At 45.5% G+C, this 21,621-nt stretch overlaps 1 protein-coding gene across 1 annotated transcript; it reads right to left on the minus strand.

Moving 5' to 3' along the window:
• Nucleotides 1–9,574: 9,574 nt before the first annotated feature.
• LOC146337645 (uncharacterized) lies at nt 9,575–21,340 on the minus strand. Its single transcript, XM_084814332.1, has 4 exons — nt 21,147–21,340; nt 17,085–17,450; nt 12,462–12,594; nt 9,575–9,759 (listed from the first exon to the last, which is right to left on the minus strand). The coding sequence occupies exons 1-4, from the start codon at nt 21,214–21,216 to the stop codon at nt 9,756–9,758; spliced, it is 573 nt and encodes a 190-aa protein (XP_084670458.1). The 5' UTR covers nt 21,217–21,340; the 3' UTR covers nt 9,575–9,755.
• Between the last annotated feature and the right edge of the window lie 281 nt (nt 21,341–21,621).

Raw genomic sequence — 21,621 nt, forward strand, 5'->3', positions numbered from 1 at the left:
TGAACCAGTTCTGGAGGTGTGCTGAACCAATTACCCAAGCTTTACAACCCTCAACCAGAATCAGACTGGAACAAATCAAGTGGCAGCTGAACCAGGACCAGAACTGAATAATAAAAATTCATGGTTTGACTTCCTTTTCCCCAGATTGGGCAGAGGAGTGGGGACTATGTGCAGGCTATCTGAAGCAAAAAACCAAGATGTCACACCCCTGCCTTCGCCGCTTCCATTCCACATACAGAATCAGACTGGACTGGCAGCTGAATCTTTCTTTGTAATGGGAGAACTTCCTCCACTGTACCTGAAGGCAGCTTGGTAGATTTTGGTAGATCTTGGTAGATCTACCAAGGCAGCTTGGTAGATGCTACAGGCTGCTGCCTCCCCTGGCATCTCCTGTCTGAGGCAGCTGCCTCACTCTGCCTGATGATAGGGCATGCCCTGCCTATGTGTATGGGGGAAAAGAGGCCAAAGTTCTATTGGACAGGAAAGGGTATATACTGTAAGTTACCTTGGACAAACAAGGGCACCACCCCTACTTCAGAGACATTGGCTGTAGTCTTGTGTATTAAGTAGAAGTCAGTGTCTCCAAGCCCGAGATGTTTGATCTTCAAGGAGCAATCCTCATTTACCCTCTCCCGCCCTGTGTAGGCTTCTTTATATTCCAGTGTAGAATTCATTGGTCTATAGGACAAGATCTGAAAATACTTAGACTTGTCCCCTCGATACCAGCTGCAGGAAATGATGTCTTCCGTCTTTCCTCCTGGGGTTAGAATGATGTCTGTCCCTATCGTAGGAAACTTTGTATTCATCTCAATATTAATGGTAACATTCTTAGCAGCTTGAGGTAAGTTGAAGCAGGAAGAACTTGAGATGTAGGCTGGGATGGGGAGACAGACATCCAGTTCGGAGAAGAGGCCAACATCAGGGAGGAATGATACAAGGCACCAACCCCCACCATTTCACAATCGGGAAGCCAGGAAGAGCTTCTAAACTCACACCCCTGAGGAAAGGGATGGATGAAGGGGGATTTTATACCATTCTTACATTTTTCGAACAATGACCTTACTGTTGTATCATCTCCTTAGAATGTGGAGGGCATGGCCTATCTGAGAAGGCAGCCACTGAATTCTGGCCAGCTCCAGTTCCAATGGAACTCTCCCCCCACCTCACATCCCCACCCCAGGTCCCTTGCCCCCCACAGAGTCTCAGTCTCTCACCTGCCAGAAGCAGTACCAGCCAGGTTCTTCCACACCCAGAGGTGGCTCCGGCTATCGGGTAGAGTCTGCGTGATGTTCCTGCTACTCTTGGAGGTAGCGGGGGTTTGGACATCATGGGAGATGATCTTTATGCCCCAGCCGGATGCCTGGGTACCTCCTGTGTTCTTTGCCTCCAGCACCTGGGCCCCCCAGCTGATCCCACCCATCCACTCCCCACCCACCCCAGCCTCACTCCCCCCTTGGCCTAGGGTGCCTCACTGCCACTCCTACCCACTCCCACCCCATTGTCAACCCCCCCAGTAACAGGAAGAGGTCATAAAGCAGAGGTCTGAGCTATGGAGAGCTGTGGCCACATTTGGGAAGGCCTTTTGCTCAGAGTGTGCATGTGGGGTTGGGCCCCTCGGTGATGTTCCTGGCACCTTCAGATTTCATTTCTTTTCAAGAAAATGTCTCTAGTTCCTTTTACTTGTGGAGCTAGAAGAAAAGCACCCATAATGCTTCGCCATGTCAGAACTTCCGTGAAAGGTGAGCTGCTTGGGCATGCCTCTCTCTGATCAATAGGAAGCTGCCACACCCCCTTTTCCCTCTCACCCTGTGTAGGGGGACCCCAGAGCTGTGAGCTGTGATGAGGTAGTGACCAGCTGAGAACAGAACTCCCAGCTTCACCATAGGCAGGCAGCCTACTTTCCTCTTATTTCCCTGTACTAGGTGCAAATAGGTAAACACAGGTAGGTGAACCAAGCAGCTAGGTAGGTAGGGGAGAAAAGCCTCTCTTGAATTAAATCACCAGAAACGCACAATCAAACCTCAGGTCCAAATTGAAAGGTGATATTTTATTAATGGAATATAATAAGAGACAAAAAGTGGAAGCAGAATGGGAACTTGAAAAGAAACAAAGTGAAAAGCTTGCTAACCTACACTGAACTCTTTGAGGTAAGATATTCACAATGCAGGGGCTGGTGAATTGCAACACCCACAGCATGTTCGGCTGCTCACAGGAGGCCACATCCAGTATGACAGAGTGACCAAGTGACAGACCAGAGTGACAAAGGAATAAAGAAGCATATTCCAGTTTTACTATGCTTGGCCAGGTTGGGGAGCAAGGGAGATTACCCAACATGTTTCAGCAATCGGAGAAGTGGGACATGAACAGGATGGCCTTCTTTTCACTTTTTGGGCTTAGGAGATGGATTAGAGAAGCATTAATGAAAAAGGAGATGGCTTTCAATATCTTTTGGCAGATACATCAAAAGGTTTCATGTTCTGTGGAAGTCCCAGGAAACTGACAAACACTAGGCCTTTAAAAAGTTACATTTTATTTTGTTAATATTAAATTAACTTCAAGTATTTGACACTATCTTCAGTAAAGGAGATCATTACCTTGTCGTGGTGCTGGAGCTTGAGCACCTGTGAAGGGACACCCAAGATGGGAAGGTCATGGCAGAGTTGTTGTTGTTGTTCAGTCGTTCAGTCGTGTCCGACTCTTCATGACCCCATGGACCATAGCACGCCAGGCCTTCCTGTCCTGCGCTCTCTCCCGGAGTGTGCTCAAGTTCATATTCATTGCATCAGTGATACTATCTAGCCATCTCATCCTCTGCCATCCCCTTCTCCGTTTGCCTTCAGTCTTTCCCAGCATCAGGGTCTTTTCCAGAGAGTTTTCTCTTCGCAGTCATGGCAGAGAGGTCAGACTAAATACGATCCCTGGGGAAGGAAACTGCAACCCACCCCAGTATTCTTGCCATGAAAACTAAATGGATCAGTACAACCAGAGATATGTCGATATACCATCAGAAGATGGGACTCCCAGGTCGGAAGGTGGTCAAAATGCTACTGGGGAGGAACAGAGGATAAGTTCAACTAGCCCCAGATGTGAAGGTGGGTAGTCAAATGATACCTGGAATTACAGGCAAGCAAAGCCAGGGAGTTTCAGAAAAACATCTATTTCTGTTTTATTGACTATTCTAAAGCCTTTGACTGTGTGGATCATAACAAACTGTGGCAAGTTCTTGGTGGTATGGGGATACCAAGTCATCTTGTCTGCCTCCTGAGGAATCTGTATAATGACCAAGTAGCAACGGTAAGAACAGACCATGGAACAATGGACTGGTTTAAGATTGGGAAAGGAGTACGGCAGGGTTACTCTCACCCTACCTATTCAACCTGTATGCAGAACACATCATGTGACGTGCTGGGCTTGATGAAGCCAAGGCTGGAGTTAAAAACGCTGGAAGAAACATTAACAATCACCGATACGCAGGTGATACCACTTTGATGGCTGAAAGCGAGGAGGAGCTGAGGAACCTCATGACGAAGGTGAAAGAAGAAAGTGCAAAAGCTGGGTTGCAGTTAAACCTCAAAAAAACCAAGATTATGGCAACCAGCTTGATTGATCACTGGCAAATAGAGGGAGAAAACATGGAGGCAGTGACAGACTTTGTCTTTCTAGGTGCAAAGATTACTGCAGACGCTGACTGCAGCCAGGAAATCAGAAGACGTTTACTTCTTGGGAGGACAGCAATGACAAATCTTGATAAAATAGTGAAGAGCAGAGACATCACACTGACAACAAAGGTCCGCATAGTTAAAGCAATGGTATTCCCCGTAGTAACCTATGGCTGCGAGAGCTGGACCATAAGGAAGGATGAGTGAAGGAAGATAGATGCTTTTGAACTGTGGTGCTGGAGGAAAATTCTGAGAGTGCCTTGGACTGCAAGAAGATTGAACCAGTCCATACTCCAGGAAATAAAGCCAGACTGCTCACTTGAGGGAAGGATATTAAAAGTAAAACTGAAGTACTTTGGCCACATCATGAGAAGACAGGATACCCTGGAGAAGCTGCTGATGCTAGGGAAAGTGGAAGGCCAAAGGAAGAAGGGCCGACCAAGGGCAAGATGGATGGATGATATTCTGGAGGTGATGGACTTGATCTTGGGGGAGCTGGGGGTGGCGACGGCTGACAGGAAGCTCTGGCGTGGGCTGGTCCATGAAGTCACAAAGGGTTGGAAGCAACTGAATGAATAAACAACAATTTGACACTATCTGTGTTCATGTTCTTGCTACTCTGCAGTGATTACCTGCTCCCTCAGGCCTGCCCACCACAAAATGTCTCTGGCTATTGGCCTGCACTAGGGATGTCAGAGAATTTCGCCACGAATCTCGGGGGGGCTGAATGCCAGCGCATTCGGCCCCCCGAAATTGGTGGTGGAATGGTCTGCACCCCGCCCCCCCCGGGACAGGACTTACCTTGGGCAAATCTTCCTGGCAGTGGCGGCTCTGGTGGCGGTGCGGCGGCGGTGTGGCAGCGTCCGGTCTTCCAACTGGCTGCCACCACCACCATTTCCAGTAAAAAAAACAAACAAAACCGTGATAGGCTACGTAAAGATTTATGTAGCCTATCATGGCTAGATTTTTAAAAAACACCGTGATAGGCTACGTAAATGTTTACGTAGCCTATTACGGCTGATTTAAAAGGAAAAAAAACACGCGCGTACCCATGGGCGCCGCCATTTGCGTTCCTAATTTTGGCACGTCTTAGTCTATGTAAACATTTACGAAGACTAAGATGGAGAAAATAAGGGGAACGCAAATAGCGTAGCGTCTACGCCATTTGCGGAGCCGGCCGGCCAGGATTCAGGGGGCGAGGGACAGAGCGCCTCCCCCCCGGCCAGAATTTCGGGGGGAGGGACGGAGCGCCTCCCCTCCACCATGAATGTCACCCTTCGAAAAGGTAAGTGGCTTTCGTACATCCCTAGCCTGCACCAGCCATTATTAACATGGGCGTGAGGGGATGTATCAAAAGATAAGCAGAATAAGTTGGTTAAGAAAGATCTCTGATTTTTTTCTCCCCAAATTTTCAGAGTACATGTGTAAAGAAGATTCACAGAAGCTGCATATGAAGCAGAAAAATCAACATGTGTACTATTCCTTTAATCTGGAAATGCGAGATTGGGCTTGATTATTTTCTAGTATAGTTACTTTGACCTGTTTGCAAGTGTCATGGAAGGCTTGCAAGATCACAAGGCTTACAGTAATAATACAGAAAGAATGAAATAAGGTTGTTGTAGTTGTTCAGTCGTTAAGTCATGTCCAACTCTTCGTGACCCCATGGACCATAGCACGCCAGGCCTTCCTGTCCTCCGCTCTCTCCCGGAGCGTGCTCAAGTTCATATTCATTGCATCAGTGATGCTATCTAGCCATCTCATCCTCTGCCATCCCCTTCTCCTTTTGCCTTCAGTCTTTCCCAGCACCAGGGTCTTTTCCAGAGAGTTTTCTCTTCGCATTAGGTGGCCAAAATATTTCAGCTTCAGCTCCAGTATCTGTCCTTCCAATGAGCAGTCAGGGTTGATTTCCTTTAGGATGGACTGATTGGACCTCCTTGCAGTCCAGGGGACTCGTAAGAGTCTTCTCCAGCACCACAGTTCGAAAGCATCAATTCTTCGGCGCTCAGCCTTCCTTATAGTCCAGCTCTCACAGCCATACATTACTACTGGGAAAACCATAGCTTTGATTAGACGGACCTTTGTTGGCAAGGTGATGTCTCTGCTTCTTACTATGCTGTCTAGGTTTGCCATTTTTCTGGAATTCTCTTGCTTTCTCCATGATGCAGCGAATGTTGGCGATTTGATCTCTAGTTCCTCTGCCTCTTCGAAACCCAGCTTGTACTTCCAGTAGTTCTCGGTTCACATACTGCTGAAGCCTAGCTTTTAGGATTTTGAGCATAACCTTGCTGTCATGTGAAAAAAGCGCAATTGTACAGTAGTTTGAACACTCTTTGGCATTGCCCTTCTTTGGGAATGGAATGTAAACTGACCTTTTCCAGTCTTGTGGCCATTGTTGAGTGTTCCAAATTTGTAGGCATATAACAGCTTTAACAGCATCATCTTTTAGGATTTTAAATAGCTCAGCTGGAATACTGTCATCTCCGCTAGCTTTGTTGTTACTAATGCTTCCTAAGGCCCACTTGACTTCACTCTCGAGGATGTCTGGCTCCAGTTCAGTGACCGCACTATCATGGCTATCAGGGACATTCAGATCTTTCCTGTATAGTTCTTCTGTGTATTCTTTCCACCTCTTCTTAATCTCATCTGCTTCTGTTAGGTCCCTGCCTCCTTTGCCCTTTATCATGCTCATCTTTGCACAAAACGTTTCCTTGAGATCTCTGATTTTCTTGAAGAGATCTCTAGTCTTTCCCATTCTACTGTTCTCCTTGATTTCTTTGCATTGTTCATTTAAGAAGGCCTTCTAGTCTCTCCTTGCCATTCTCTGGAACTCTGCATTCAGTTGGATATATCTTCCCCTTTCTCCCTTGCTTTCACTTCCCTTCTTTCCTCAGCTACTTGTAAAGCCTCATCAGACAGCCACTTGGCTTTCTTGCATTTCTTTTTCTTTGGGATGGATTTCGTTGCTGCCTCCTGAACAATGTTATGGACCTCCGTCCATAGTTCCTCAGGCACTCTGTCTATTAGGTCTAATCCCTTAAATCTATTCCTCACCTCCACTGTATATTCATAAGGGATATGGTTTAGTGGTTTTCCCTCCATTCTTCAATTTAAGCCGAAATTTTGCAAGAAGTAGCTCATGATCTGAGCCACAGTCAGCTCCAGGTCTTGTTTTTACTGACTGTATAGAGCTTCTCCATCTTTGGCTGCAAAGGCCATAATCAATCTGATTTCGATATTGACCATCTGGTGATGTCCATGTGTAGAGTCGCTTCTTGTGCTGTTGGAAAAGAGTGTTTGCTATGATCAGCATGTTCTCTTGGCAAAACTCTATTAGCCTTTGTCCTGCTTCATTTTGTGCACCAAGGCCATGCTTGCCTGTTATCCCGGTGATTTCTTCACTTCCTACTTTAGCATTCCAATCCCCTCTGATGAAAAGGACATCTTTTTTGGGTGTTAGTTCTAAAAGGTGTTGTAGGTCTTCATAGAACCGATCAACCTCAGCTTCTTCGGCATCAGTGGTTGGGGCATAGACTTGAATTACTGTGCTGTTGAATGGTTTGCCTTGGATTTGTACTGAGATCATTCTATCGTTTTTGAGATTGTACCCCAGTACTGCTTTTCCCGCCCCTTTATTGACTATGAGTGCTACTCCATTTCTTCTAAGGGATTCTTGCCCACAGTAGTAGATATAATGGTCACCTGAATTTGCCCATGCCTGTCCGTTTTAGTTCGCTGATTCCCAAGATGTCGATGTTCAATCTTGCCATCTCATGTTTGACCACCTCCAGCTTACCTTGATTCATTGATCTGACATTCCAGGTTCCTAAACAATATTGTTCTTTACAGCATCGGACTTTCTTTTCACCACAAGACACATCCACAGCTGAGTGTCCTTTCAGCTTTGGCCCAGCCGCTTCACTCTTTCTGGCGCTACTTGGAAATACCCTCTGCTCTTCCCCAGTAGTATATTGGACACCTTCCGACCTGAGGGGCTCATCTTCCGGCGTCATCTCTTTTAGCCTTGTGATACGTTCCATGGGGTTTTCTTGGCAAGAATACTGGAGTGGGTTGCCATTTCCTTCTCCAGTGGACCACATTTTGCCAGAACTTTCTGCCATGACCTGTCCATCTTGGGTGGCCCTGCACGGCATAGCTTATGGCTTCACTGAGTTATGCAAGCCACTTCGCCACAACAAGGCAGTGATCCATGAAGGGGATTAAATAAGGTACTGATGAGTAATTTATGTTGGGAAAAAGAAGACCATCTCTCTTCTTGCTACTGACCTCTTGTTTAGGGAAGTATGGATTTTGTAAAATCCATTTGGTCTGCCTTTCACAGATTGTCAGGTGCCTTTCATTCCATTGTCTGCTCATCGTTGGAATCAGATTTTTTCCAGTTTCCTGAATTTGCACAAATTTGCACATGTGAAAATTCACAAATCCCCCCCAAATTTGCAGGACCCCCCCCCCAAACATACATTCATGCTTTAGCCTATTGGGGAAAATAGTTTTTTAAAATTTTATGTAGGGATGGGCAACCCCTCCCCCCAATGGGACATCGGCAGGGCGGTCCACCATAGGGAAATCTGGGTCACTTAGGCGTCATGGATTTCTCTGGAGCCCTGGTGCGTCCACCTTTTATGCTGCAATTTGCAGCCTTTTATGCTTTTATTACATAGAAGGAAGTGCTTTATGGCTGCAAATGCCATAAACTACACAATTTACAGCCGTAATTTTCCTGCGACAGGCCCTTTAAGACAGAAGGAGAGCTGTACTGCAAATTATGGCAGATGTGCCAGGTAAGGGAGTGCTGGTCCTCTGCAGAATCCAGAGGTTGGATTCCTGGGGAGTGGCTTCATTTGGGTCTGCAGCAAATTTCTCCAGCATCTCTAATTTTACATACTTTTCTATGACTACATTTTCATAAAATTCTGGAAAGTAAGAAAAGGTCCACAAGTCCACACAATCCATTCAACTCAGGAAAAGTTGGTCCACTGTGGAATCCCTGTATTGGATTCAAAGAAATCCAAACTAATTTGATTCTATTGCAGATTTTTCCGACATCCTTACTCTTTATACAGGGCAGTGGATCACAGAATTTTGTCAACTTGGCTTGAAAATTAACTGGAGCATTGCAGCATGGCTCTTCTTAAGTGGTTTCTTTTCTTTGTTGGGATACAGTGAATGAGCCACCCCTACTTCTGTCAATAAGACTTCTAATCTTTTACTCTTGATTCTTAGCGGGGCTGAAAGAGGATGCTGTTGGCCATAACAAAATTCCAATTAGAGTATTATTTAAAACACAAGGAACAGAATACAGCAGAATGATCAGGATGGATACATTTTGCACACCACATTTCATATCAGAGTCTCTGGCTGCCCCCTACTGTCTTTTGCCTTCCAGGTCTTGGGAAATTATCATTTTTGCTTTGAATCTGCATCTCAGAAAAGAACCACTCCTAAGAATGCATTCCTTGGATGCTCCATTTCCCCATCCACTTAGGTACAAAGAGCCAGTCTGAACCTAGCAGGGGCCAGTTATCCCCATAGGCGTGTTTAAAGGCAGCTAATCATTTCCATGATTTAATCTTAGTGAAATTCTAGTAATATTAACCTTCCTGTCCAGAAGGTGGAGGAGGCAGTGGAAGGTCCAGCAAGAATGGTGGAAGCTGTGTGTTTATAATCCCAAAATGCATTACTTGATTCACTTACTTATTCATCAATGAACTTATTCTTATTGCCTTTCTACAAACCTATTCATGGTGACTCACAATAATATTATATATTATAATGTTATGCCCGAGAGCATAATATGGAGCGCCCCATCCCAACAGTCCCTGGCAAAGGAGTGTGAATACAATTAAAAGTAGAGATGTAATGCTTTTATTTCATCAGAGGATATTAGGGTTTTTTTTCTGAGGGTTCTGGAGGGGTATAAGGGCTGATGCTTAGGAAGCCATTGGAATGTCCTTGATAATTTTGTTATGAGTTCTATGAGGGCTTCTTCTTGGGCAGGGGGCCATAAAGTCCATGGGGCTGGCTGATGTTTATCCAGACTTGAATGCTGACAATATTCTGGAGTATGATGACCTTTTTTCACCTGGAAGAGATCCAGTCTAGAATTAGGGGATGGTAACCAGAACTGGAAACATCCATACCCTGCTAGGTCTGTGAGGACCTGGAAGTCTAGTTCTCTAACCCGCTAGGTGCTACAGCTCTCCAAATTCAGGGACAGACCAAACCCAGTCTTTTCTGCCAAAGAGCTTCCTTAGTGAAGTCACAAGACACCAAAAGGTGGAAATAGAATCTGGAATGCCAACTTCCAGCTTCCATGATCTAAAAGGCCACCTGCAACTGAATGAGGTGGCAGAGTCCTGAAGTAGAAGTATGGACTATACCACATGGGACTGCTGGTGGGAATACCATTTTGGAATGCTTCCTCATATAATGAACCAGGTCCAAACTACACATCAATTTGCTTCCATAGATAAACTTCCCTTTAAATGTCCCCCCACAAAAAATGTGTTGAGAACTACCAAAATGTACAGTTGTCATTTTTATTACCTTCCTCCCCCTTCCTGCTGTATTTGATGCCCTGTATTTGTGTCACAAGAAAGGTGGCTATTTTCTGTGCATGGATGCAGCTCTTTTGTTTTTAACTGGGGGTGGGGCTGCCAATCTATCTGAAACAGCAGCAGCTGGGTGGATTTACCCCTCCTTCACAGTTTTCTGGATCAAAATGGCAGTCCCCCCCCCCCCAATTGCTGCTGCTTGAATTTGTCTAGTTTCCTCCATGGGTCTAGCAGCAGATTGGGAAAAGGGTAGTTTAGATCAGGAAACTGATACATGGAGAAGCAACCCCACCCCCATTGCTCCAGCTCCAATCAAATTTGAAGCCCCCCTTCATTAAACTAACATTAAAAGTGTTCAGAGATCCAAATGCAGACTTCACTTCACATGTCACTGATACCTTGAACCTGAGAGAATAGGACCAAGGATCCTTCTTGATGAAAATTTTATTGAGCAATTGCCCTGCTTCATTCACATAATTTTATAGGGGGTCCTGATGTCATGGTCTTCCATTTGTAATCAGTGTTTTCCACTGCTTCTTCCATCTTTTCTTTTCTTTTTTTTAAACAAGGCAAGTCCTTTAAGGAAGAAAAGACAGAATAGCTGCACAATGACATTTCTGGTGGTGCTAGAGCCCTCTGATCTGTCTGGCAGCACCCTAAGGCTCCCACATATAGAACTTAGAACTGGCTCATACCTATGTAGAAACAATCATAAGTTATTTCTGGGATTTACTGTCATGTGATTAGACAAATTCATGGACTGGGGGCAGGGGAGCAGTTCTAGCCAGGAAGTTGGAGCACAGAGACCCAGGAGGCAGAAATAAGAGTGAAATCCACAAGGAATCCAACCCAAAGGGGATGCTGATGGGATGCTGAAGGACTGCCTTCTCATACACCTAACAGTGCTGTCTGAGCCTCTCTACATGAGGCTTTCATTGTGTGCTTGTGATTCTTCACTCATGGTAGTTTGTGAGTCCTTTACATGATATCCTCCTCCTCCAGGGCCTTACCCATGCTTTGCAAACATCATCGCGGTTTTCTTCCTAATGAAGAAAGTCTAGTATTTTTTCTGAATGGTGTTATAATAACCTAGTATAATTGCACAATTCCACTATACCACAGCGCCACATAGTGGTTGTGTAATGGAACATATAGAAATGATGAGGGGGGGGGGGACCGGAAAAAAAATATGTGTAAAGGAGCCAATCTTAATCCCACAAAGACTCTGGAAGCAGAAGCCTCAGTAAAGGTGTGGCTTAAAAGCCTTATGTAGAAAAGCCCTTTATTCAGCCACTGAGGTCCTGCTCCAGGTGCTCCAAGTACTGAAGGCTGGTGCTACTAGGAGCAGTGTCCACTAGCAGCAGAGCCTTTTCAGGAGTTGCACCAACTCTAAGGTATGTACTCCCTATGGAGAATCATAGTGGGCTTCCAAAGGGTGTAGGGTTCCATTTACCAGAGTTGATGCCAATGCCGCCTGAACCGCCTTAAAAAAACTCCACTTTCCTTATGTATCTTGTCTTTCTGGTTTGTAAGACTAATTTAGGACACCCCTCTCCTCTTTTATTGATCTGAGTCACTTTGGGCAGCAACAATTATCTGAAAAGTGGGCTAAAAACACAGCAAGCGAGTAAATATTTGCTCCTTTTAAATTATAGTAAAAAAGGGCATTCCAAAACCACTTAAAAGATGCCATTGTTGTTCAAAGATGCTTCCAGATGGATAGCTCCAGTGCTTACCAAAGAAACGACCCTGTGCAGCTATTCCACTTTCCCCCTGCTTAATGGAGATTTTGTGGTAAGAAAATGATGGAAGAAAGAGTGGAAAAACAGAGGATGGTTACAAATGGAGCCAGTGTGGTATAATGGTGAGAATGTTGGACTGGGATCCGGGGGATCCGGGTTCTAGTCCCCACTCAGCCATGGAAGCTCACTGGGTGACTTTGGGCCAGTTACAGACACTCAGCCCGACCTACCTCACAGGGCTGTTGTTGTGAGGATAAAATGGAGAGGAAGAGAATTGTGTATGCTGCCTTGGGTTCCCTGCAAGAGGAAAAAAGGCAGGATATAAATAAATAAATAAATGGAAGATGTCATTATTTTGCCCCCTTTAAAATTCTGTGAATGAGGCAGGGTGATCAAAGCTTTGTCTGGAAGGATCCCACATTTATTTACTCCATATCTGCCTTGTGGAACACTTTTTTATTTTTAAGAGATAGATAAATAAATATTACCTTGCAGAGGTGCTGAAGATCTTGTAAGAAACCAGGGTTATAATGGTTGTGCCCACAATAAGACAGAGAATAAAAATCCCCGCAATGGCTTCTCCAGAGAGAACTTTGTACCTCTTCATTCGTGGCAAGCCTTCTGAAGAGACAAGAAAAGAGCATGTCAGGACTAGTGGACTCATGACACCTTGCGCCAACTTCAGCAGATATCCCTGTATCTTCACCAGATACACCAAATCTACTAACTGAAATTGGCACAGGGTGGTTTCCATAACTCCCAACATCATTGTTCCTTCCCTGTCCCCATGTCTCTCAGCTGCTGCTCACTGCAGAAGTCCCTTGTTTGCTTGTGATCTGGTGCAGCGTTGAGGCTAAAAATATAGCTGAGCAAGTAAAATCTCACTTCAGCCATGAGCTCATTAGGTGACCACTCTTCCCTGAGCCCTGCCCCACCTGCGATATGGGGATTACAATACTAGCCTGCCCTGCAGAGAAGTCTTTAAGAATTATGAACGTATGGGAAGTGATCCCAGCAGTCTAAAGTGCTAAAAGAATGTTAAGATGTTGTTGTCATTGCAATCAATCCAGACTTAGAGTAGACCCAATGAAATCTGGGACTGACTCACTTGAATCTAATTGCTTTCAATGGGTCTACCCCTAAGTATGATTAAGTCTTGATCAAACCTATAAATAATATCTTCATTATTCCTTCTGTGTATGAGAAGGAGAGAGTAGTATGTTCCATAGCCAGCTAGAGATCAGAAACAGAGGACGTCTCTACACCAGCCTAAAATCCTGCATTTAAAATGGGGCTTTCTGCTTCTGTTTTAAATGCAGAATCAGAACAACTCCCTTTTTCATGTGCTTCCTTTCCCCCCACCCCCTTCCCCCTCCTTCTCCCCGTATCTGAGCCTTCCATTTTCTTTCACTGATCTCACTCCTTTTCTTGCTGCTTTTCCTCTTTTCATGGAGGAAACTGAAGAGGAACACAATGGGGTAATTTGATAGCTCATTACCTGCGATCTATTTAAAAACCGAACAAAGGGCATTTAGTGCAGAAGATGCCTTAGATGATCACAGCATCATGTAAAGAACCTGCAAACTTCCATGAAGGAGCAATCTCAATCACAGGTCGATGTAAAGGAGTCCAGAGACTTAGGATGGGTAACAAATAATACAGCCATTTAAAAAGCCAGCCATTAAAGTATCCCCATCCCAGTTCTTCCTTTTAAGTAAAGTGGGACTTGGGGTGAGGTGCAGGATGCGGCGGGGGGGCATCATCTGGCTGTCCTGAAAACCTTATACTCTAAATGCTGAGCTATTCCTGTCATTAACAGTTGCCCAAAAGAAGGAATTTAGTTTGGTGTGAAATTGCCTCATGCATGCTTGCGTGACAAGCTTGGTTTGTTGTTGCTGTTCAGTTGTTCAGACGTGTCCGACTCTTCGTGACCCCATGGACCATAGCACACCAGGCCTTCCTGTCCTCTGCTCTCTCCCGGAGCGTGCTCAAGGCTCAAGCTCATATTCATTGCATCGGTGATGCTATCTAGCCATCTCATCCTCTGCCATCCCCTTCTCCTTTTGCCTTCAATCTTTCCCAGCATCAGGGTCTTTTCCAGGGAGTTTTCTCTTTGCATTAGGTGGCCAAAATATTTGAGCTTCAGCTCCAGTATCTGTCCTTCCAATGAGCAGTCAGGGTTGATTTCCTTTAGGATTGACTGATTTGACCTCCTTGCAGTCCAGGGGACTCGTAAGTCTTCTCCAGCACCACAGTTCGAAGTATCCATTCTTTGGCGCTAGAGATGTACGAGACAGACTCACCAGTCCACTCGGGGCATCCATGGGGGGGGAGGTGATCCGTCTCTCCCCTCGGAATCCTCCCTGGCCAGCTCCACTCTGCGGTGAGCCCACAGAGCCGCCTGCCGGGCCTGTCCGCAGCAGGACTTCCGGCCGCTGTCACGCAAATGGCGTCTGTAAATATTTACATAGTATGTAAATGTACATATTTACGTAGCCTATCACAGTCAAGTGCAGGGACGCAAATGGCATCTGCTACGCCGGGCGCCATTTTGTTCCACAGCCTGGCAGCGGATGGCTGCGGAACAAAGACGACGGACCTAGACCGGCCACCACCAGGTAGGGTCCGTCCCTACCAGCCTTCGCAGGGTGGCAGGGGGGGGGGAGCAGTCCATTCTGTTGCAGACTCTGGGGGGCTGGATTCTAAAGAATCCGGCCTCATTGGAGTCCATGGCGGATTTCTCCGCCATCCCTATTTGGCGTTCAGCCTTCCTTATAGTCCAGCTCTCACAGCCATACGTTGCTACTGGAAAAACCATACCTGTGATTATACGAATCTTTGTCAGCAAGGTGATGTCTCTGCTTCTTACTATGCTGTCTAGGTTTGCCATAGCTTTCCTCCCAAGGAGCAGGCATCTTTTAATTTCATGGCTACAGTCACCATCTGCAGTGATCTTGCAGCCCAAGAAAATAAAATCTGTCACTGCTTCCATTTCTTCCCCTTCTATAGGCCAGGAAGTGATGGGGCCAGATGCCATGATCTTCGTTTTTTTAATGTTGAGTTTCAAACTAGCTTTTGGGTGCACTCTCCACTTTCACCCTCAATAAGAGGCTCTTTAGATCCTCTTCACTTTCTGCCATTAGGGTGGTATCATCTGCATATCTGAGGTTGTTGATAATTCTCCCGGCAATCTTAATTCCGACCTGTGATTCATCCAACCCGGCATTTCTCATGATGTACTCTGCATATAAATTAAATAAGCAAGGCGACAATATACAGCCTTGTCATACTGCTTTCCCAATTTTGAACCATTCGGTTGTTCCATGTCTAGTTCTTACTGTTGCTTCTTGACACTCGTAGAGGTTTCTCAGGAGACAGGTAAGGTGGTCTGGTACTCCCATCTCTTTCAGAATTTGCCACAGTTTGTTGTGATCCACACAATCAAAGGCTTTAGTGTAGTCAATGAAGCAGAAATAGATGTTTTTCTGGAATTCTCTTGCTTTCTCCATGATCCAGCGAATGTTGGCAATTTGATCTCTAGTTCCTCTGCCTCTTCGGAACCCAGCTTGTACTTCCGGTAGTTCTCGGTTCACATACTGCTGAAGCCTAGCTTTTAGGATTTTGAGCATCACCTTGCTGGCATGTGAAATGAGTGCAATTGTACGGTAGTTTGAACACTCTTTGGCATTGCCCTTCTTTGGGATTGGAATGTAAACTGACCTTTTCCAGTCTTGTGGCCATTGTTGAGTGTTCCAAATTTGTTGGCATATTGAGTGCAGCACTTTAACAGCATCATCTTTTAGGATTTTAAATAGCACCCCAAAAAATGGACCTGCCTCTGCAGCCATTGCAGATCACTGTCAGACAAAGGGAAGGGTGAGATTCTTAAAGACTTATATGGCTCAGGATATCTGAGGTTTTATGTAGGGTGGGAATGGCCAACTGGTGGCCAAGGCCACAAAGAAAACAGCTGTACATTTTGGCTGAAATCCTGTGGACATTTTCTTGGGAGTAAGCCCCACTGAACCCAGTGGAACATATTTCTGAGTAGGCATACCTAGGACTCTACTGCTTATTCTTTGTTCCTTGCCCTTTCCTTGCTATTTATTACAAAATGATTTTGTTACTTTTAATGTGCTGACCAGTTTGAGAGTTTCCAGATCAGGAAGGAATGTCTCCGGACTGCTCTGTTCAGGCAGCTTTGCTGTTGCGTAAAGCAACACGTTTTGTGGGGTTTAAAAAAAGCCTTTTGTGATGTAAAAAATGTGTTTTGTGAGGTAAAGAAAGTGTTTTGTGAGTTAAAGAAAGCCTTAAGTGGGGTAAAAAGAGTGTTCTGTGATATATATAAAAAAGCTTTTTGTGTGGTAAAAAAGTGTTTGTGAGGTTAAAAAAATCCATTGTGTGATTAAAAAGAAAAGCTTTGTGAGGCAAAGCTTTTTGTGTGGTGAGAAAAGGGGAAACTCTCAGCTGCCCTATCTTTAACAGTGAACCACCTGAAAAATAAGAACATTTGCTCAACCCCCTGAAGATTATTCTAGTTTCTGAGTCAGTCAGTTTCACCCCCCTACCCTCCTGAACTCATTGAAAAGTTCTGGGCTGATATATCTGGCTCAGTGCTACTAAACACACAGACACACACACACACATACAAGCACAATGAGAATGAATTGTGAGTATGCAAAAACATTGCCTGTGCAGACTTGTACCTATGTGTGCTCCTGCTGGCTTCCCCAGAAAGGGGTGGGAAGCAATAGATGGGCCAAAAAAGTGCTACTTTAAGGATTTAGGGTACAACCACTTTAATGAAACAGCATACATTAAAATATTTTTGTTAGATAAATTACAGTTTCACTTTTCCCCACATTTGAATGTTAAATCTCAAGTTCTTTCCATCCTGTATATGAACAAATTTGTGAATGTTGGTATGTTCTTATAAAAAACGAATCAAAATGAAATTCTCACCCATCTGCACTGGCCAAATCCAATGAATTCTCAGCATGGAGAGGTTTGACTTCCTGTCCCTCAAACTGAGTGAAGAGGTGAGGGCTTGTGTAGGAGAAATGGACCAAGGTTCTATATCTATAGCACAGGAAAGAATACATGAAACTTACCTATGACCACTAAGAATATCTCCCCTGCTTCAGAGGCAGTGGTGCTGTTCCTTTGCATGATATAGTAGGTGATGTCCAGGATTGATAGATTCATGATGTGCAGGGTACAATCTGAACTCACCGTCTCCCGCCCAGTGTAGCCTTTTGTATGTTTCACAGTTGAAGTCGATGGTTCGTAGACCAAGATCATATTAGTCTCAGATGTATCCCATCGGTACCAGGTGCAAGAGGTGGGGTTTTCTATGCCTTCTTCTGGAATTAGGTTGACTTCTGTTCCTACATGAGGGAACCATGGCTCCACTGTGATAAGGACAGTAAAATTCAGAGCAGCTTGAGTCACTCTGAAGCAACAGCCCAAGATGTGACCTGGAAGGGTGGAAGAAAGAGGGACAGACATTCAGTCCAAGGAAGAGGACAACACCAGACAAGGGTAACAGGCAGCAGCCCTTGCGATTTTACGAGAGACAGTTGTGACTGTGCAATCCAGAGGTCAAGGGAAGCTTGCAAGCTCACACTCCTGAGAAAAGGGAAGAAAGGAAGCGGTGGAGGGTGGTGGTTCTGATGCCAATGAGGTGGTGAATCTGCTCTGGGTTTCAGTCAGAACCAGTCAGAACTCTAAAGGAGCTATCCAAGGTTCTGAATCCATTTTGGGGATAGGGTTCAGCACTTTGGATAGCTCCTTTAGAGTTCTGACTGGTTCTGACTGAAACCCAGAACGGATTCACCGCCCCACTGACATTGGAGCCTCCAGCCTCCCCTGAAAGGAAGTTGTTTTACACTGAGGCACATCACTGGTCCTCCTAGCTCAGTATTGCTTACACTAGGGATGGACAGATCTGCAGTGGAAGCGGGTGGCCAATCTGACTGGTGGGGCAGAGGATGGGTCAGCAGAGGCAGAGCCAAGGGATCTGCAGTGGTGGAGTAGTCTTTTGAGTTCCCAGCAGTCAACAATCTGTACCACACAATGTGGAAACTGAGGCATATGAACTTTAAGATCATGAATGCAAGTGTGTGTGTGGGGGAATTTGCATAGACACACAGAAGCACTCTTTTGGACCCACATTTCCTGATCCAGGAACAGCACCCATTACAAAGAGAATCAAGTGCCTTTAAAGTCATGACTACAAAAACAGTGTGTGGGGGGCAGGGTGGAGGGGGGCACTATGGCTCAGGCCCTGGATCTTTGCTTTGGGGTCCCAGGTCTCTGGGGGGCCATGTACCCCCATCCCAAAGCAAAGGCCAACCTATCTTGCTGCTGAAGCCCTGCCTATGGTGCCTTCCTTCCTGGCTGCAGCAAGCTCTCTCAAAGTCTCATGTGAGCATGCCGAAATCTTGTGATACTTCAGGAGAGCTCCCCATAGTCAGAAAGGAAGGTGGTGGTGGGCAGGAAGTGGCTGCTCCAGAGAGCCTCTCCAGCAGCTTTCTTACTGTGGCAAATGCCAAGGTGAGAGAGCAGCTGGCGGGGCTCCCAAGATCGCCCACTGCAGGCAGCCTATGCAAATTTATGAACAAAAGCAGGCAGATCAGTTAATTGCACTATTTGTTTCTTTTAAATGGATTTTTGGCTGGGATTGAAAAGGTTGTGAAAATGGTGGGAACCTAGGTGTAATGTGAGTAGCGGGGCAAGCAGCTACTGGGTCCAATAAGGAGGGTGAGGGAGCATCAGGTTCCTCTGCCTTCCTTTCATTGCTGAAGATTATTCCCTTTCACTGAAGCCTAGAGCGTATTATTTTATATCCATGTAAGAATCCATGCACTTTGAGAAAGTAGCCAAGTGCGTATCTTCTTACTGTAATTAGTATGGTATTTTCCATTTCACCATACAAGTCTGCCCAGCAAAAGATCTTTCTCAGAAGCCCATTCTCAGAATCCCCCATCCTCGGAGGTTAAGCAGGTGGACACCTGGAGCAGGGCCTTCTCAGTTGTGGTACCTTCAGTTTGGAACACTTTTTTCAAGCAGGTTCACCTTGTGCCATGTCTGATGTCCTTTTGCCACCAAGGAAAAACCTTTATATTTGCCCAGGCCTTGTAGGTGTTGTGCTTTGATGCTTCGCTTTAATCTGGCTTTTATTATTTCTCTGTTGCTCCTGTTTTATTTTGTTTTTGTATGCATTATGTTATTGTTAGTTTTTAACACAGCTGCAAGTTGCACAGATTTCTATTTATGCAAATAAAAGGAAAAAAGGAAAATCCGTGAACTGGCCTGACTCCATGCAGATGGAGTCAGGCCAGCTCATGGGGAAACAAGCTGTAGTCCGGAGGGCCAAGCTGATGAAACAAAACACCATGCTGGTTTTGGGGGAGCCAGCCCTCCAGGAAGGAGACCCTTTTCTTCATATAGTTGTGTGCATGTCCTTACCAACCATCCATGCCTGCAGATCTGTCAGTTTTAGTTTCTCCCACAGCTGAATTTTTTAAGATCTCAAGTTCTTTCCATTTTATGAAGAAATTTGCAAGTTTAGGTAAGTTCTTTAAAAAAGAAAAAAAAGAAAAGAAACAGAAAAGAAAAGACTTGAAATGAAATTCTCACCCACGTGCACTGGCCAAATTCAGTAGGTTTCCAACCTTTCTGGACCTATAGGCACACCTGCAAATATGAGAAACTGCTGAGGGCACCACCACAAATTGGCTCCCATGGAGGATGTGGTTGGTCACATAATGGCTGCTGTGCAAGCCTGGCTAGTCAAAAGAGTTGGGGAGTGGGAGACAAATAGCAAGACAAAGCACTGAGTGGGAAAGAAAGACCAAGGCTAGAGCTAGGAAGGGAGAGAAATAGCAAGGAAAGGGGTTGGGTGGAGATAAATAGTGAGGCTAGGGGCTGGGAGTGGGGCGGGGGGAGAGAGAGAGGACAAAGGGAAAAAGGTCTGTGTGGATGGAAGAAGACTGGGTGGGGCCAGGAAGCAACTCTTTCCTTCTTTTCCTGCCTGCTGGACATCTGATCAGCAGTGGGTTCAGGAAGAGGAAGGAGAACTTGGCATCCTAAAGTTTTCCAATTTTTTAAAATTAAAAACAAATTTTTGAAGGGGCAGGGAGTGGATAGCTTCATGGCCACTCTTCAAGGTTCCCACGGGCAACATGGCACTCATGGGCATCATGTCTGGGACTCCTGAGCTAAGCTCTCAAAGTCCTTTTCCTGGATAGACACATTTTCCAGTTTTGTTTTCTGCCACAGTCAGATTTTTTACATCTTAAATTCTTTCAATCCCATTTATGAACAAATTTGAAAGTGTTGGTAAGATCTTATAAAAACGTGGATGAAATTCTTACCCATCCTTAGTCTGCTTCCTTCCTGGGGATGGCAAGGATTGAAACAGGGTCCTTCTGCATGCAAGGACTGTGCTCCACCACTGAGCTCTCTTTATATCATCTATATCATCTTTATAGTTTTTTATCTGTATGGAAAGTTTTCATATCTCCCTGTATCAGGGTTGGGCAACTTGTAGCCCTCCAGATGTTTTGCCCTACAGCCCCCACAATCCCTCACCACTGACTATACTGCCTAGGGCTGATGGAAGTTGTTGGCCAAACCATCTGGAGGACCACAAGTTGCGGACCTCTGCTCTAGATAGTTGTTTTCATATCCATCCATCCATCCATCCATCCATATCTATGCTACTTTTCTAGCACTTAATATCCTAAAAACTCTAAGCGTTTCACTACACACACACACACACACACACACACACTTACAGTATAAAACCAATATAAAAGCAGTGTAAAAACAATAAAAAATAAACACTTTGAAACATTACAACAAGACAATCATAAAACAGAGGGGTGTCATGATCCATTACATGTCAGGGAAAGCCTGTGTAAACAAATACACCTTCAAAAGCATGTTAAAGCTTGACACGCTTTCGACCTCTCAATGTATGGGAGGGTGTTCTAGGGGGTGGGTGCCACTACCAAGAAGGCCAGCTTATGTGCTGTTACTTGGCAAGACTCTATCAGTCACAGAATATATATTGTCTGTCTGTCTGTCTGTCTGTCTCTACAATTTTAGGTCCTTGAAGTCCCTCTGGGCCTCTCCCTGCTCCTCCCCTCAGAGTCCCAATCTTTCACCTGCTAGAAGCAGCATTGCCCATGATCTTCCACACCCAGAGGGGCCCTGGCTGCTTGGCAGGGTCCACATGATATCCCTGCCACTTTTAATGTAGCAGGGTTTAGGTCGTCGCAGGTGGGTGTCTCTGTGCCGAGCCTGAGAGTGCCAGTTGGACCCTTCCACAGACCACCCAAACTGCCTTCTCCTTTACTTCAGAATGCCAGCTCCTTCCCCCCTCCCCCACTGTGATCTCCCAGGAAACAGGAAGTAGTCATAAAGCAGAGAACGGAGCCATGGTGAGCTGGGGGCAGTGTGTGTGTGTGTGAGATAGGAACATAGGAAGCTGTTGTGAAGGCAGTTTGGAAGGCGTTCTTTTTCCAGACACTGAGTCTGGCCATTGGCCCATCTAGCTTAGTAGTGGCAACATTGACTGACAGCAGCTCTCCAGCCCTCTGGAGCAGATTTTGAGGGTTCAAGGGGGTGGAGGGGAACTGC

This window comes from Heloderma suspectum, chromosome 10 (assembly GCF_057233095.1).
Source record: "Heloderma suspectum isolate Gila_16-S chromosome 10, 16-S_ref, whole genome shotgun sequence".
In the NCBI taxonomy this organism is placed as follows: Eukaryota; Metazoa; Chordata; class Lepidosauria; order Squamata; family Helodermatidae; genus Heloderma; species Heloderma suspectum.

Coding starts and splice junctions, on each gene's coding strand:
- LOC146337645 (XM_084814332.1), bottom strand. CDS start 21,216: ATGTGGACCCTGCCAAGCAGCCAGGGCCCCTCTGGGTGTGGAAGATCA. Junction 17,451..21,146: donor GGCAATGCTGCTTCTAGCAG/GTGAAAGATTGG, acceptor CCACCCTTCCAG/GTCACATCTTGGGCTGTTGC. Junction 12,595..17,084: donor GATATTCTTAGTGGTCATAG/GTAAGTTTCATG, acceptor TTGTCTCTTCAG/AAGGCTTGCCACGAATGAAG.